The sequence below is a fragment of the Rhamphochromis sp. 'chilingali' genome, assembly GCF_963969265.1.
Source record: "Rhamphochromis sp. 'chilingali' genome assembly, chromosome: 18".
NCBI lineage: Eukaryota > Metazoa > Chordata > Actinopteri > Cichliformes > Cichlidae > Rhamphochromis > Rhamphochromis sp. 'chilingali'.
In genome coordinates, this window is record NC_137945.1 from 19,602,068 (window position 1) to 19,615,096 (window position 13,029).

The 13,029-nt window shown below is 42.9% G+C and overlaps 1 protein-coding gene across 2 annotated transcripts in view; it reads left to right on the forward strand.

Moving 5' to 3' along the window:
• The window catches only part of pola1 (polymerase (DNA directed), alpha 1), a 64,021-nt gene that overhangs the window by 27,807 nt on the left and 23,185 nt on the right, over window positions 1–13,029 (forward strand). For both annotated transcript variants that reach the window (XM_080864927.1, XM_080864928.1), the window contains exons 31-34: window positions 31–162; window positions 263–437; window positions 1,216–1,397; window positions 5,406–5,537. In XM_080864927.1, coding sequence (XP_080721053.1) covers window positions 31–162; window positions 263–437; window positions 1,216–1,397; window positions 5,406–5,537 — 621 coding nt within the window. The remainder of the gene's footprint in view (window positions 1–30; window positions 163–262; window positions 438–1,215; window positions 1,398–5,405; window positions 5,538–13,029) is intronic.

Consider the following 13,029-nt stretch of genomic DNA (forward strand, 5'->3'; position numbering starts at 1 on the left):
ATTACTGCTGTCTTGTCTTGACTTCACCAGGCACTGACAAAGGATCCTCAGGACTACCCTGATAAGAAAAGTCTCCCTCATGTCCATGTTGCTCTGTGGATTAACTCTCAGGGTGGTCGTCGGGTCAAAGCTGGAGATACCATCTCCTACCTCATCTGTAAAGTGTGTATCTATTAGAGAAACGGGAATATCTCATTTCTTTGTGTGTTTCAGTGATATTTCAGTACAAATACATTGGAAATTCATCTTCTTTGTCCACTAGGATGGCTCCAACCTGCCAGCCAGTCAGAGAGCCTATGCTCTAGAGCAGCTCCAGAAACAGGAGAATCTCACTCTGGACACACAGTACTACCTGGCCCAGCAGGTCCACCCTGTGGTGTCTCGCATCTGCGACCCTATTGAGGGTATTGATGGTGTACTCATAGCCTCGTGGTTGGGTAAGTGAATTACAAGTTATTGCCGTCCCCAGAAGTGAGTAATGTTATGCCTTATGGAAAATAATTACAAAAAAGTTTAAAGGAGCCGTGTTACTTAGAAATAAAATGACCAAATTGCTCGAGGAAGTTCCTACAGATGCAAATACTGCTTTTGAAAAACTGTTCGGAGTCTCGGTCGTTGTGTCCTTGGGCAAGACACTTCACCCGTTGCCTACCGGTGGTGGTCAGAGGGCCCGGTGGCGCCAGTGTCCGGCAGCCTCGCCTCTGTCAGTGCGCCCCAGGGTGGCTGTGGCTACGATGTAGCTTGCCATCACCAGTGTGTGAATGTGTGTGTGAATGGGTGGATGACTGGATATGTAAAGCGCTTTGGGGTCCTTAGGGACTAGTAAAGCGCTATATAAATACAGGCCATTTACCATGTTCTATGGATTAAATCATTACTTGGGTTCACATTTTATGCACGTTTCCTCTCTTGTCGCAGAAGACATAATACCTACTTAATAATCTTGTCAAGTGCTGCAAATTATTTCCAGTTTCACTACAATACATTTCCCGTAAACACTCAAATGAAGTGTCTGTGGGTCACAGTTAAATTTTTTTAGAATAATAATAACATCTGTCGACAACCGAACAGCTAAATACAGAATGCTTAATTGCAGCATGACCACCTTTCATTGGTGTTTATCAGGCATGAAATATTTTGCCTTCAGCCGTGTTTCTGAATAAACATTTGCTCTGCTGTAAACCTTAAAAAACAAGTCTTTGATTTCCATGTCAGGTCTGGACCCGAGTCAGTTCAGAGCTCAGCAGCAGTTCCAGAGGGAGGAGGAAGCCGACGGCTTGCTGGGTGTTCCCGTCCAGCTGACTGATGAGGAGCGCTATAAAGACTGTGAGAGGTTTACTTTCACCTGTCCTCAGTGTGGCACTGACAACGTCTACGACAGCGTCTTTGAAGGAGCTGTGAGTAGATGAACACACCGCTGTCCATCATAAAACTCCTCTGTATTGCTTTCTCTGTTTGTGCAGGACCAGATAATCTTTCTTAGAGTTGTATTTGAAGTTGTATTAAACCCTTGGCAGTTTAGACTTCAGCTGAAGAAATGTGCTGTCTGTTCTCGGCGCACACACACAAAGCGCCACACAGATATGGCCCAAGATTGAAAGGGAAAAAAGGAGATGGCTTTTATCAGTAATGGTGTGTTTCACTGGTCTAATGGATTAATCAGTAGAGACACAAATAAAGAGCGGGAGAATAATGTTTCAGAAGGCATTTCAGTAAAACTTCCTGTGAAGGATTCATGCGTTAGTCATCCTCCATATTGTGTCTCTGTCTGTATTTTAAGACAGCTGCCTGGCTCCAGTACGGACTCTGTTTTCATTGGCATAGTTTGGACTCCACAACTTGAAAAGCCTTTCCTTAACCCCTGTGGCTCTATGGAGACACACACACTCACACACACACACACACACTGATCTCCTACCATTTGTCAGGCCAAGGTTTTGTGTGTGCGTGTGTGTTATCAGCTTCTAATGAGGAGCAGGACACACAGCTTTTTCTTGTCTAGAAGACACTAATAAAACTGACAAGCCTTTGGCCTCGAGTGGTGGAGAGAACTTGTAATAATTAAAACAGGAGTATTAAACACACTCTCCATAAAAGGATAATATCATTACACACTTGAACAGATATGCTGGTGTGTTGTTGCACAAGAAAAAGCAGAATAATCTCGCCCGAGTGATCGTGCTTGTACTAAACGGCCTGCGTCCTGCTATTAAGAGTACAATGCATGAACTTGAAATGTCAGAATAAAATATAGCATTAGTCTAAACGAACCAGGAATCATCTGATTACTGATGTTAATTCTCCTCTCTGTTGCCGGAGGCCGGTATGCACGCACACACAGTGATACGGATAAGACGGTAAGTTAATTAAGGTGGTGAGCATGGTCTAACAGCTCAGAGAGAGAGGGGAGGACAGATGGGCCTTGACTCCTCCGCTGACACAGAGCCAGAGATGGTAGGAGGAGGCGGTGATGTATGATGGAGGACAGACAGAGGAGGAAAGTTGTTTGATGGAGGTAGCGGGAGAGGAGGATGAAAAGATTAAGTGCAGAGAAGGGAAAAAAATGTGGATAAGGCGGCAGGGGAATACCCTCAGTTCAGTTTTAATAGAGCGTTAGGTATCCCACGCAGGCAGTTAAATCAGCACGCTGTGAAAGCTGCACAAACCAAGACGTTGACAAAATGGCCCGCTTAGGCAGTTGGCATGGCAAACCTTTTTAAAATTGTTTTTCAAAAGCCTATTTAATGTGCGGACATGAGGCGGTCCAGATAACGGCCGGGGTTTGTAGCCAGACATTGAGGAGAACTGGGAGTGTTAGAAGATATCATCCCTTTCTCATAAGTCTCGCACAGTCACAAGACGGTACTTTGAGTGTTTCATATTTTCATTTAATTGCCCGGCGATAAAATGACTAACAAGAAAGTGTTGTAGTAGATACAACTTGTTTTGAAAGGAGAGTGTGCTCTTGAAAGTGAACTTTTGAAAGAAACACGTGAGAGATACAGGGAGTGCAGAATTATTAGGCAAATGAGTATTTTTTCCACATAATCCTCTTCATGCATGTTGTCTTACTCCAAGCTGTATAGGCTCGAAAGCCTCAATTAAGCATATTAGTGATGTGCATCTCTGTAATGAGAAGGGGTGTGGTCTAATGACATCAACACCCTATATCAGGTGTGCATAATTATTAGGCAACGTCCTTTCCTTTGGCAAAATGGGTCAAAAGAAGGACTTGACAGGCTCAGAAAAGTCAAAAATAGTGAGATATCTTGCAGAGGGATGCAGCAGTCTCAAAATTGCAAAGCTTCTGAAGCGTGATCATCGAACAATCAAGCGTTTCATTCAAAATAGTCAACAGGGTCGCAAGAAGCGTGTGGAAAAACCAAGGCGCAAAATAACTGCCCATGAACTGAGAAAAGTCAAGCGTGCAGCTGCCAAGATGCCACTTGCCACCAGTTTGGCCATATTTCAGAGCTGCAACATCACTGGAGTGCCCAAAAGCACAAGGTGTGCAATACTCAGAGACATGGCCAAGGTAAGAAAGGCTGAAAGACGACCACCACTGAACAAGACACACAAGCTGAAACGTCAAGACTGGGCCAAGAAATATCTCAAGACTGGTTTTTCTAAGGTTTTATGGACTGATGAAATGAGAGTGAGTCTTGATGGGCCAGATGGATGGGCCTGTGGCTGGATTGGTAAAGGGCAGAGAGCTCCAGTCCGACTCAGACGCCAGCAAGGTGGAGGTGGAGTACTGGTTTGGGCTGGTATCATCAAAGATGAGCTTGTGGGGCCTTTTCGGGTTGAGGATGGAGTCAAGCTCAACTCCCAGTCCTACTGCCAGTTTCTGGAAGACACCTTCTTCAAGCAGTGGTACAGGAAGAAGTCTGCATCCTTCAAGAAAAACATGATTTTCATGCAGGACAATGCTCCATCACACGCGTCCAAGTACTCCACAGCGTGGCTGGCAAGAAAGGGTATAAAAGAAGGAAAACTAATGACATGGCCTCCTTGTTCACCTGATCTGAACCCCATTGAGAACCTGTGGTCCATCATCAAATGTGAGATTTACAAGGAGGGAAAACAGTACACCTCTCTGAACAGTGTCTGGGAGGCTGTGGTTGCTGCTGCACGCAATGTTGATGGTGAACAGATCAAAACACTGACAGAATCCATGGATGGCAGGCTTTTGAGTGTCCTTGCAAAGAAAGGTGGCTATATTGGTCGCTGATTTGTTTTTGTTTTGTTTTTGAATGTCAGAAATGTATATTTGTGAATGTGGAGATGTTATATTGGTTTCACTGGTAAAAATAAATAATTGAAATGGGTATATATTTGTTTTTTGTTAAGTTGCCTAATAATTATGCACAGTAATAGTCACCTGCACACACAGATATCCCCCTAAAATAGCTAAAACTATAAACAAACTAAAAACTACTTCCAAAAACATTCAGCTTCGATATTAATGAGTTTTTTGGGTTCATTGAGAACATGGTTGTTGTTCAATAATAACATTATTCCTCAGAAATACAACTTGCCTAATAATTCTGCACTCCCTGTAAAGAAGACGAGGGGAGGAGATTAGACAGACTAAAATGAGAGTAAGGCTAAGATGTGCGTACGTGTGTGTGTTCTTGGTGTGGCTGGCTATTAGAGAAATCAAATGAGTTGATTGACTCCAACTGGTAGAAAACTGTGTGTTTCTTTTTTTCACTCCTAAAGAAGTGATGTAGGCAAACAAAAAGCCAGTGTGTGGCTGGGTGGGGGGTGTCACATGCATTCTTTTATGTCACAGACTTCCCTGCAGAAACCTTTTTTTGCGGCTGTCAGTGCGACAGGTAAATGGAGTTGAGGTTTAAAGGAGCAAGTGTTTAAAGGCGTTATATTTAGTGTAATTGGTATGTAGTGCGTCTACTTTTTTCATTGCATTAACTATAAAGCTCGCTGTCAAGTGGACAATTCAGGGGAACCGGGGTCATGTTGACCTGTTTTCTTCTGCCTACAATAACGTTAAAATCTACTGGACCCAGGGTTTCTTTAAGCTCCTCTGTGTTTGACATGGTCTTTGTTAAGGTTTAAAGGTAATGGTTGTGTTTGTGTGTTGCAAAACTAATTACAGGGTTAAATATGGAGCTGTGATGAATTCATATAGTATGCATATAAGGCAGTTAGACTATAGTTGATGTTTGCCCTTAGAGGCTATTGTATCTGCTGAAGCATTTTAGTGTATGTGCATGCAAACTGTAGGAGGAATTTTAAATGTCTCCTGATTTGTGGTTCCCTTTTCTTTTTGTTACCATCAATAAAATAAAGCTACTTTGCTTCATTACAGGATCATGCAAGCTTAGTGTACGTGGTTACATGCGGTTTCTTTTCAGGAATGTAATACACACTCTCTTTGTCAGGGTTCAAAGGTTGAGCCTAGTTTGATGCGCTGCTGTCACATCCCTTGTGGAGGTTCTCCAGCTGACTACGTCGTCAACATCCGCAACAAACTTGTGCTTGACATCCGTCGCCACATCAAAAGATACTACGCGGTGAGTATTTCTTTGTATTCCCGTCTGCCTCTGATAGTCACATTTTGATGTGCAGCTGATTCCAGATAACTGTTTTTCTGCTGTTTTTTATTTTAGTTTTCTTTAACCCTTGTACACTAATGCCAGGTGGTTATTCATTGTTTTGCTTTGAAGCCTTAATAGGTTGATCTCTTATTTAGTACTTCAATTTGACATGTGTTTTTGTGCATTAATATATTTCATTGGCTAAAATATGCCCAATATTAAATATAGTATTACAAAACTGCACATCAAGGTTCTAGGGTTAATTAGTTTGACTGCTTTCCTTATTTAATTATTTAAAAATTTTCTCTGTAGTAATACAAATTTGTTCATTCAATCCAAAATGTTCCTTTCTGAATGTTAAATAACAAAACAAAAAAATAAACAAGTGTGTCTTGCGTCCACAACGCTGCATTTATGCTTGTTACCTACGACTGCAGCACGTTACTAAAGTATTAAATAAAGGATTTGGCTGACAAAATACAAGCTCAAGCGGTCACAGAACATGAGCTGTGTGTAATGAAATCGTCAAAACTCGCTAAAATTGGCCTTCCACAAAGTGTCTGTGAAAGGGTTGGACTGTATTTAACACAATGGGGGATGCAACAGATGCAGTCATGTTAAGAGAAGCTATCAAAAGGATGTTGGGCAAAAGATGAAGAAAACCTCAGCAGGGCACTGTGCTGACATTTTCAACCAAAGAGCACACTGAGCATGGAAAATGGAAAAGAGCTCCAGAAGGATATGTCGGCGCATGATCATGGAAATAGTTAAATGGCCATTTGTACTCTGAATACCAAGTTTAAAATGCACACACAGTTTTAGATGATAAGGTGAAATTTAAATGATAGATGTGGGAAACAGGGTCATTAAGGTATGAGCAAAAACTTAAATTACTTTAAATCAAACATAATGGACTTTAAAGATCAAGCAGATTTGTCTCAATACAAGACACCCACGTACTTGAAAGACTATTTACAATTTTTATTTGCTGTATGTTTTTCTAGCGTAAATCATTTTTGCAGGTTGTATTTAAGCATTTATGGAAGGCGTGAAAGTGTGAATCATCATCTCTCGCTGGTACCTATTCATATTTTCAGCTGTGCATTGAAAGATGATGACATGTGTTACACCCCGGCCTAGGCAACCGGCGTGCAACACAGGAAAAATAAAAAATAAGGAAAACAAAACAAAAACAAAAAAACTACTACGGTTCGCCACCAAAATCCCAAAACGAAAGTATCAACAACTATTTACATCAAAGCAAAATAGAACATTTATTTACACCAAAACACGGACCCTCCAGCGGAGGCGGATGAAGGCTGGAGCGGTCCCACGGACCCTCCAGCAGACGACGAAGGCTGGAGCGGTCCCTCGGACCCCCCAGCGAAGGCGGATGAATGCTGGAGCGGTCCCTCGGACCCTCCAGCGAAGACGACGCACAGCTCACTAGCTGCAAACACCACGCACAGCTCACTAGCTGCAAAGGCTGGAGCGGTCCCACGGACCCTCCAGCAGACGACGAAGGCTGGGGCGGTCCCTCGGACCCCCCAGCGAAGGCGGATGAAGGCTGGAGCAGTCCCTCGGACGCTCCAGCGAAGGCGGATGGCTGAAGCGAAGGCAGACGAAGCTGATGAAGGCTGGAGCGGTCCCACGGACCCTCCAGCGAAGACGGATGAAGGCTGGAGCGGTCCCACGGACCCTCCAGCGGAGGCGGATGAAGGCTGGAGCGGTCCCACGGACCCTCCAGCAGACGACAAAGGCTGGGGCGGTCGTCTAAGAAAAAAACACCAGTTGACAGTTTTATCAGTGCTATGTCATCAGAAAACGACAGCCATTAGAAAATGAACGAAGAAAAGAAGGAACAAGGCGCAGAAGAAGACGGGCAGTGTGTTGGTTGGACACTATTATGACAACAAGAAGAAGATTAGTCTTCCTACAAAATGTTTATCCACCGTGTCTCTATGGTTTGGAAATGAACAGATGGCCTTGACTAACTAAATATTTTGTCAAGTTGGGAAAGCAATGTTTCCTTTTACATAGAAATGTTTCTCTATTCCTTACGGTGAGAAGTGCAGTTTATTAATTACAGTTCTCGGTATCGACAGATGCCTTAAGCTGAGGATCAGCATGCTCCTAATGACCAATCACAAGTTAAAGTGGCTCAGAGTGGTCGGGTAGATCCTGGATTAATGCCATAGTCCTGAAGATGGTGATGCTGTCAGCACTGCCTAAGTGTTAAACGATTTACCCACAACAGTCCTATGCAACAATGTTTCAAACCAGAACTACTTTGACATCTTATGACCCAAAAAAGGTTAAAGCAGTCATTACAGTGCAACTTAGTTTCATGCATGTTCTGCATGACCGTTGTGGCAGTGTGGGACATTGAAGACGTTTGCTACATCAATATAGACCCCGAGAAGATGATTTGTAGTGCCTTTGCAAAAGACTTTGATTTATTTCTGTCGTTTTCAAAAGTCTGTCATGGCATGGCACTCTGATTTATGGCAGTAAAGTATGTGAACACTGATATGCAGATTCCTCTTGGACAGAGTAGATCGAGAGGCTGTGACACATGTCGGTGTAAAGGACGGTGTAGTCAGTTTGCAGCCTGGGAGTGAATTAAACAGGATGCCTGCGTTGTCTTCGTAGGGGACTCTATCTCCTCATGGCTTCCAACACCTTGTTCTTGAGTGAGTGGAATGGTGTGTGTGTGTGTGTGTGTGTGGGGGGGGTGGGCAGGGGGCAGGGTAACTCTCCCACAGTGCTGAACAGAAATCAATTAGCGTGGTGAATGTGTGGGTAGTGAGTCCCCCTCAGCCCCTTTGTCACGATGTGTGAAACAGCTGCTACCACTGAATACTTACACGTCACACAGTAACACACATTTATACACATGCGCACATACACACACACACACACACACACACACACACACCGAGGGCTGAACAGCAGTGGACACAGCACACACAGCAGGGCAATGAAGAGGGGTAATATTGTGTAATTAAGGATTCCTTTCAGGCCGAGGGAGAGTTCAAATAGAGCTGTTTGTCTGGGCAGATAGAGTGAAAGCTCTGTACGTGTGTGTGTGTGTGTGTGTGTGTGTGTGTGTGTGTGTGTGTGTGTGTGTGTGTGTGTGTGTGTGTGTGTGTGTGTGTGTGTGTGTGTGTGTGCGCGCGGATATACGTATATATGTGTTGGCGTCTTTAGCTCCAACCACAGAGACATTAATCATTAGTGAAATTACCTTCTGCTCCCCACCTCACCCCCACCATTATCAATAAACCAGCACCCTGAGAATGGGCAAACACTTGCTCACTACCTCTCTCACACACACACACACGCAGCCATCATTCCCTCTTCTCATCCCCGCTGTCTTTGGCAAAATGAGAGATTCGCTTGTTTCCTGAACCACCCAATTCTTCTTCTTTTTTTTTTTTTCTTTTTTTTTTAAAGCCCCTCCCATCTAACAACCGTTACCATGGCATTTAACAAATTATTGCAATTACCCTCGTCATGCGGGTCGCCCCTGGAAACAGGCTGAGGGGCAAGAGAAGAAAGGGGGAGGGAGAGAGAGAAAGGGTGAATGAAGACCAGAGAAGGTGATAATCCTGTTTTGAACAAAAGGTCAAATTGTTGAATAGAGAAGCTTTGATTAAGCGGAGGAGGTACAAAGTGGAACCGTTTGAGCTCTTTTCACTGTGTGTGTGTGTCTGTGTGAGAGAGTGCGTGTCTGTGAAGTAGACCGATTTTTAGGTCTATTCACTTTAGAGCTGGAAGTGTTGACTGCCAAAGCACAAAAAACAGTTAGAGGTCTTTCTGCGTGCGTATGTGTGTGTGGCAGGTGGATTCCTCTGCTGCAGAAGTCACATCAGAGAGGCTTCTCCACTTATACAGTACAACAATGGAGCTCAAATTGTCTCATTAATCAATTATTTGATTTACAAAACATCAATTATCAATAGTTTTGTTTTGTTTTTTTGGTTTTTAGATGTGAATGTTTGCTCTCTGAGAGTAAAATAGGAACAGCGCTGGAAAAACAACTTTAAACTGTCGTTTTTTTTTACTCTTTACATCACTGTAAGGTAAACTGCAGTTTTAAGAGAAATGATCAAACGGGAAATGTATACAGGATTCGAAAGTGTAATGGTTTAGAGAGAAGTATAGAAATGGCACCTAATTGAGTTTATTGGACCTTGTTGTTCCTGGAAGAGTGCCGTAACATCAGATTGACTGATAATCTATCAACTTCTCTGAACATATAACCAGTGCAGGTTTATCCATAATGATGGTGCTGTGTAAGCCCTGAGCAGCACACAGCCTTACATGTGGTCTGCAGTGTGGTGGATTCCTCACTAACACATTGCCATGGTGAGCCATCAGAGCAGAGGATCGAGACTAAAAAAGGGGCGTGGCTTATCAGCAGGAGTCTACAGTATAGAAGTAATGTAAGAAACAAATCTAATTTTATTGTCAGTTTTAGCCACGACTGAATTAATTGAATCAAAATCGTCAAACCTCTACTTTAATTACCATTTAAATTGGCTCAGTAGCAGCACTTTAAAGGGTTATCTGAGACTTGCAGGGCACTCGATCAGTCATTTATGGAACATTATCAGTGGATTATTCAGGCTGAACATTGTTTATAGGATTGCTTACTGAAATAAATAAACATGGAGATGACGAGGGAAGGTTTATGAACTACAGCGTCAAGAGTGATGTTGAATTCTCAGAGCCTAAATTATGAGATTGTAACAAAGCGGAGGGTTTCGGATGAGATAAATGTGTTTTAAAAATAAAAAAACAAACAAAGAAGAAGCTGTAGAGGAAGGGTACACTTCGTGGTGGGCCCTGTCGTGGCCTGGTCTTGCCTCTATTTGGTTAAATTATGTGGAACTCATTTGACATCTGCATTCAGTGTGTCAGGTATCCACTGCTGTAATTATGCAATTATGAGTCTTTATTCTCGCGTCCGACTGTACACCCCCACCCACCCCCACCCCCGCTCTTGCAATATGCCTCAATTAGACTTTTTTTTTTTTTTTTTTATCCTTCTTTGGTCCTGATGTGCTTCTTGTTTTCAGTCCTTTCTATGTGGCTCGCAGGTCTGCCGCACTTGATCCTAACTTAATTTTTTATTTCTTTTGGTATGTGGCTTGTATGTGGACGGGTTTTTGGGGTCACAGCGGCAGAGCAGAAGGGCATTGTGGGTTCCTCCTTTGAACCTCCTCAGTCTTTGATGTGTGCCTTGTTAATTCATTTTAATTCATGTGAATGGGCGCCAATGAATATGTTTGTACGCACACTGAATGTTTGTGTGCCAGTGAATCAGGCCCATGGGAACAGCAGTGTGTGCCAAGGCTTGTGTCATAAGAAGTACACAAAAAAGACTGCGCTACAGCCTCCCACTCTCATACTCCTTATCTCCCACCTCCATGAACTATTGTCCTGCATGTGTCTTTATCAGACACGGTGAAGCAGTCTCATTTCCCATGATGCCTAGCTCTTTGCACAAGAACAGCAGAGGTGTTTGGATAATTAGTCCTGGCGCTGGGTATTGTGGGTAAAGCTGTGAACTCTGTGACTTTCTAATTGATTTGGGACATATGTGTGTGTTTGGTTTTCATTTAAAAGAGATTGGCCGAATTTCTCTCTGTTTGTGTGTTTGTGTGTGTGTAGCCTGTTTGTGTAGACGACATGTCTACGCCTTCATCTCCTGTTTGGGGGAGAAAAAAACTGCAATTTTTTTCTTTAATAAAATGCATATTTTTCTAGTATTCATGTTGAACGCAATAAATAAATTTGCAGATTTTTGATTGATGTGGTGAGGTGTACATGAGGTTACTGGAAATGTGTGCAGTTGCAGAAGGAATACTTGGGTTAGATGTATTTGTCTCTGGTTTGATCTAATTGGTTTGTTAAATTAAATGTATGAGAATGGATGAACCTACGCTCATCAGCCACTTTGTTAGGTGCACTTGTTCAACAGCCCATCGGTACAGATATCTAGTCAGGACAGTGCATTTAGGTTTGAAGACATGGTCAAAGTGACCCGCTGAAGTTCAAAGCAGGCATCAGAATAGAGAATAAAGGTGATTTTTAAGTGACTTTGAACATGATATGGTCTGAGTATTTCCGAAACTGCTAATCTACTGGGATTTTCCCGCATAATCATCTCTAGAGTTTAAAGAGGATGGCCTCAAAAAGAGAAATTATCCAGTGACCGCAGTTCTGTGAGTGAAAATGAATTGAAAAGGTCAGAGGAGAATGGAGCTTTAAATTGACAGAAAGACAACAGCAACTCCAATAACCACTTGTTACAGCTAAGATATGCAGAGGAGCATCTCTTGTCAGCTAAGAACAGGAAACCGAGGCTACAGCTCAGTGTAATTGGTGAATATTGGAAAAAGTTGACTAATCTGGTGGGTCTTAAGTTTTCCTGTGACATTCAGACGGTCGGGACAGAATTTGCCGTGAACATAAAAGTTGGATCAATCCTTCTTTGTATCAATGGTTCAGCCTATGGGGGATATTTTCTTGGCACGCCATAGTTATCTTATTAACAGCTGACTATCTTTCAAATGCCACAAGCTACCCGAGTATTGTGCTGACCATCATTTTATGATCAGTGGACCCATCTCCATGGTTCCACAGTCAGCAGATCTCAATTCTGCAGAGCACCTTTGGGATGTGGTGGTACAAGAGAGAAATCATGGATGTGCAGCCACTAAATCTGCAGCAACTCTGATGCTATCATGTCAATATGGAACAAAATCTCTGAGAGATGTTTCCAGCATCTTGTTGAATCAATGCCATGAAGAATTCGGATTGTTCTGAAGGCAGAAACCTGGTTTTAGGTACTAACAAGGTGTAACTAATAAAGTGGCCACTGAGGATGGCTCTATAGCAGTCCAACTGCTAAACTGACCTGCCACTAAAAATATTTAGTACATTATGAAAATTAAAATGGGACAAATTTTGCAATTAGTGATCCACAATGTGATGCTTTTTGGTCAGAAATTGCTGACATGAAATACTAGTCTCATATAAATCTCATAGCATCACAACGTCATTGGAACCCGGTGAAGCCCAAATTGCATAAAGAAACAGTGGCTGAACTGAAGTGCTGTTCATTTGTACTGGGTGGCTCAGTGGGGTGGAGTGGGTGGTCTGCCAGGCACATGGTTGGCAGTGTGATCCACAGCTCCTCCAGCCTGCATGCCTGGGTAACATACTAAACCCCAAAGTGCTCCACTGGTGGAAGAGTGTGTGATTGGAAGTAGGGCTGCCATGAGTAGTCGACTAGTCACGATTACGTCGACTATCAAAATCGTCGACGACTGATTTAATAGTCGACGCGTCGTTTGAAGCTTTGTAAGATCACAAAAGATGCAGGAATAAGTAGTAGGATTTAAGAGTGTAATAACGGACTGAAACAGAAGATGGCAGCACTGCATGTACAAGGATG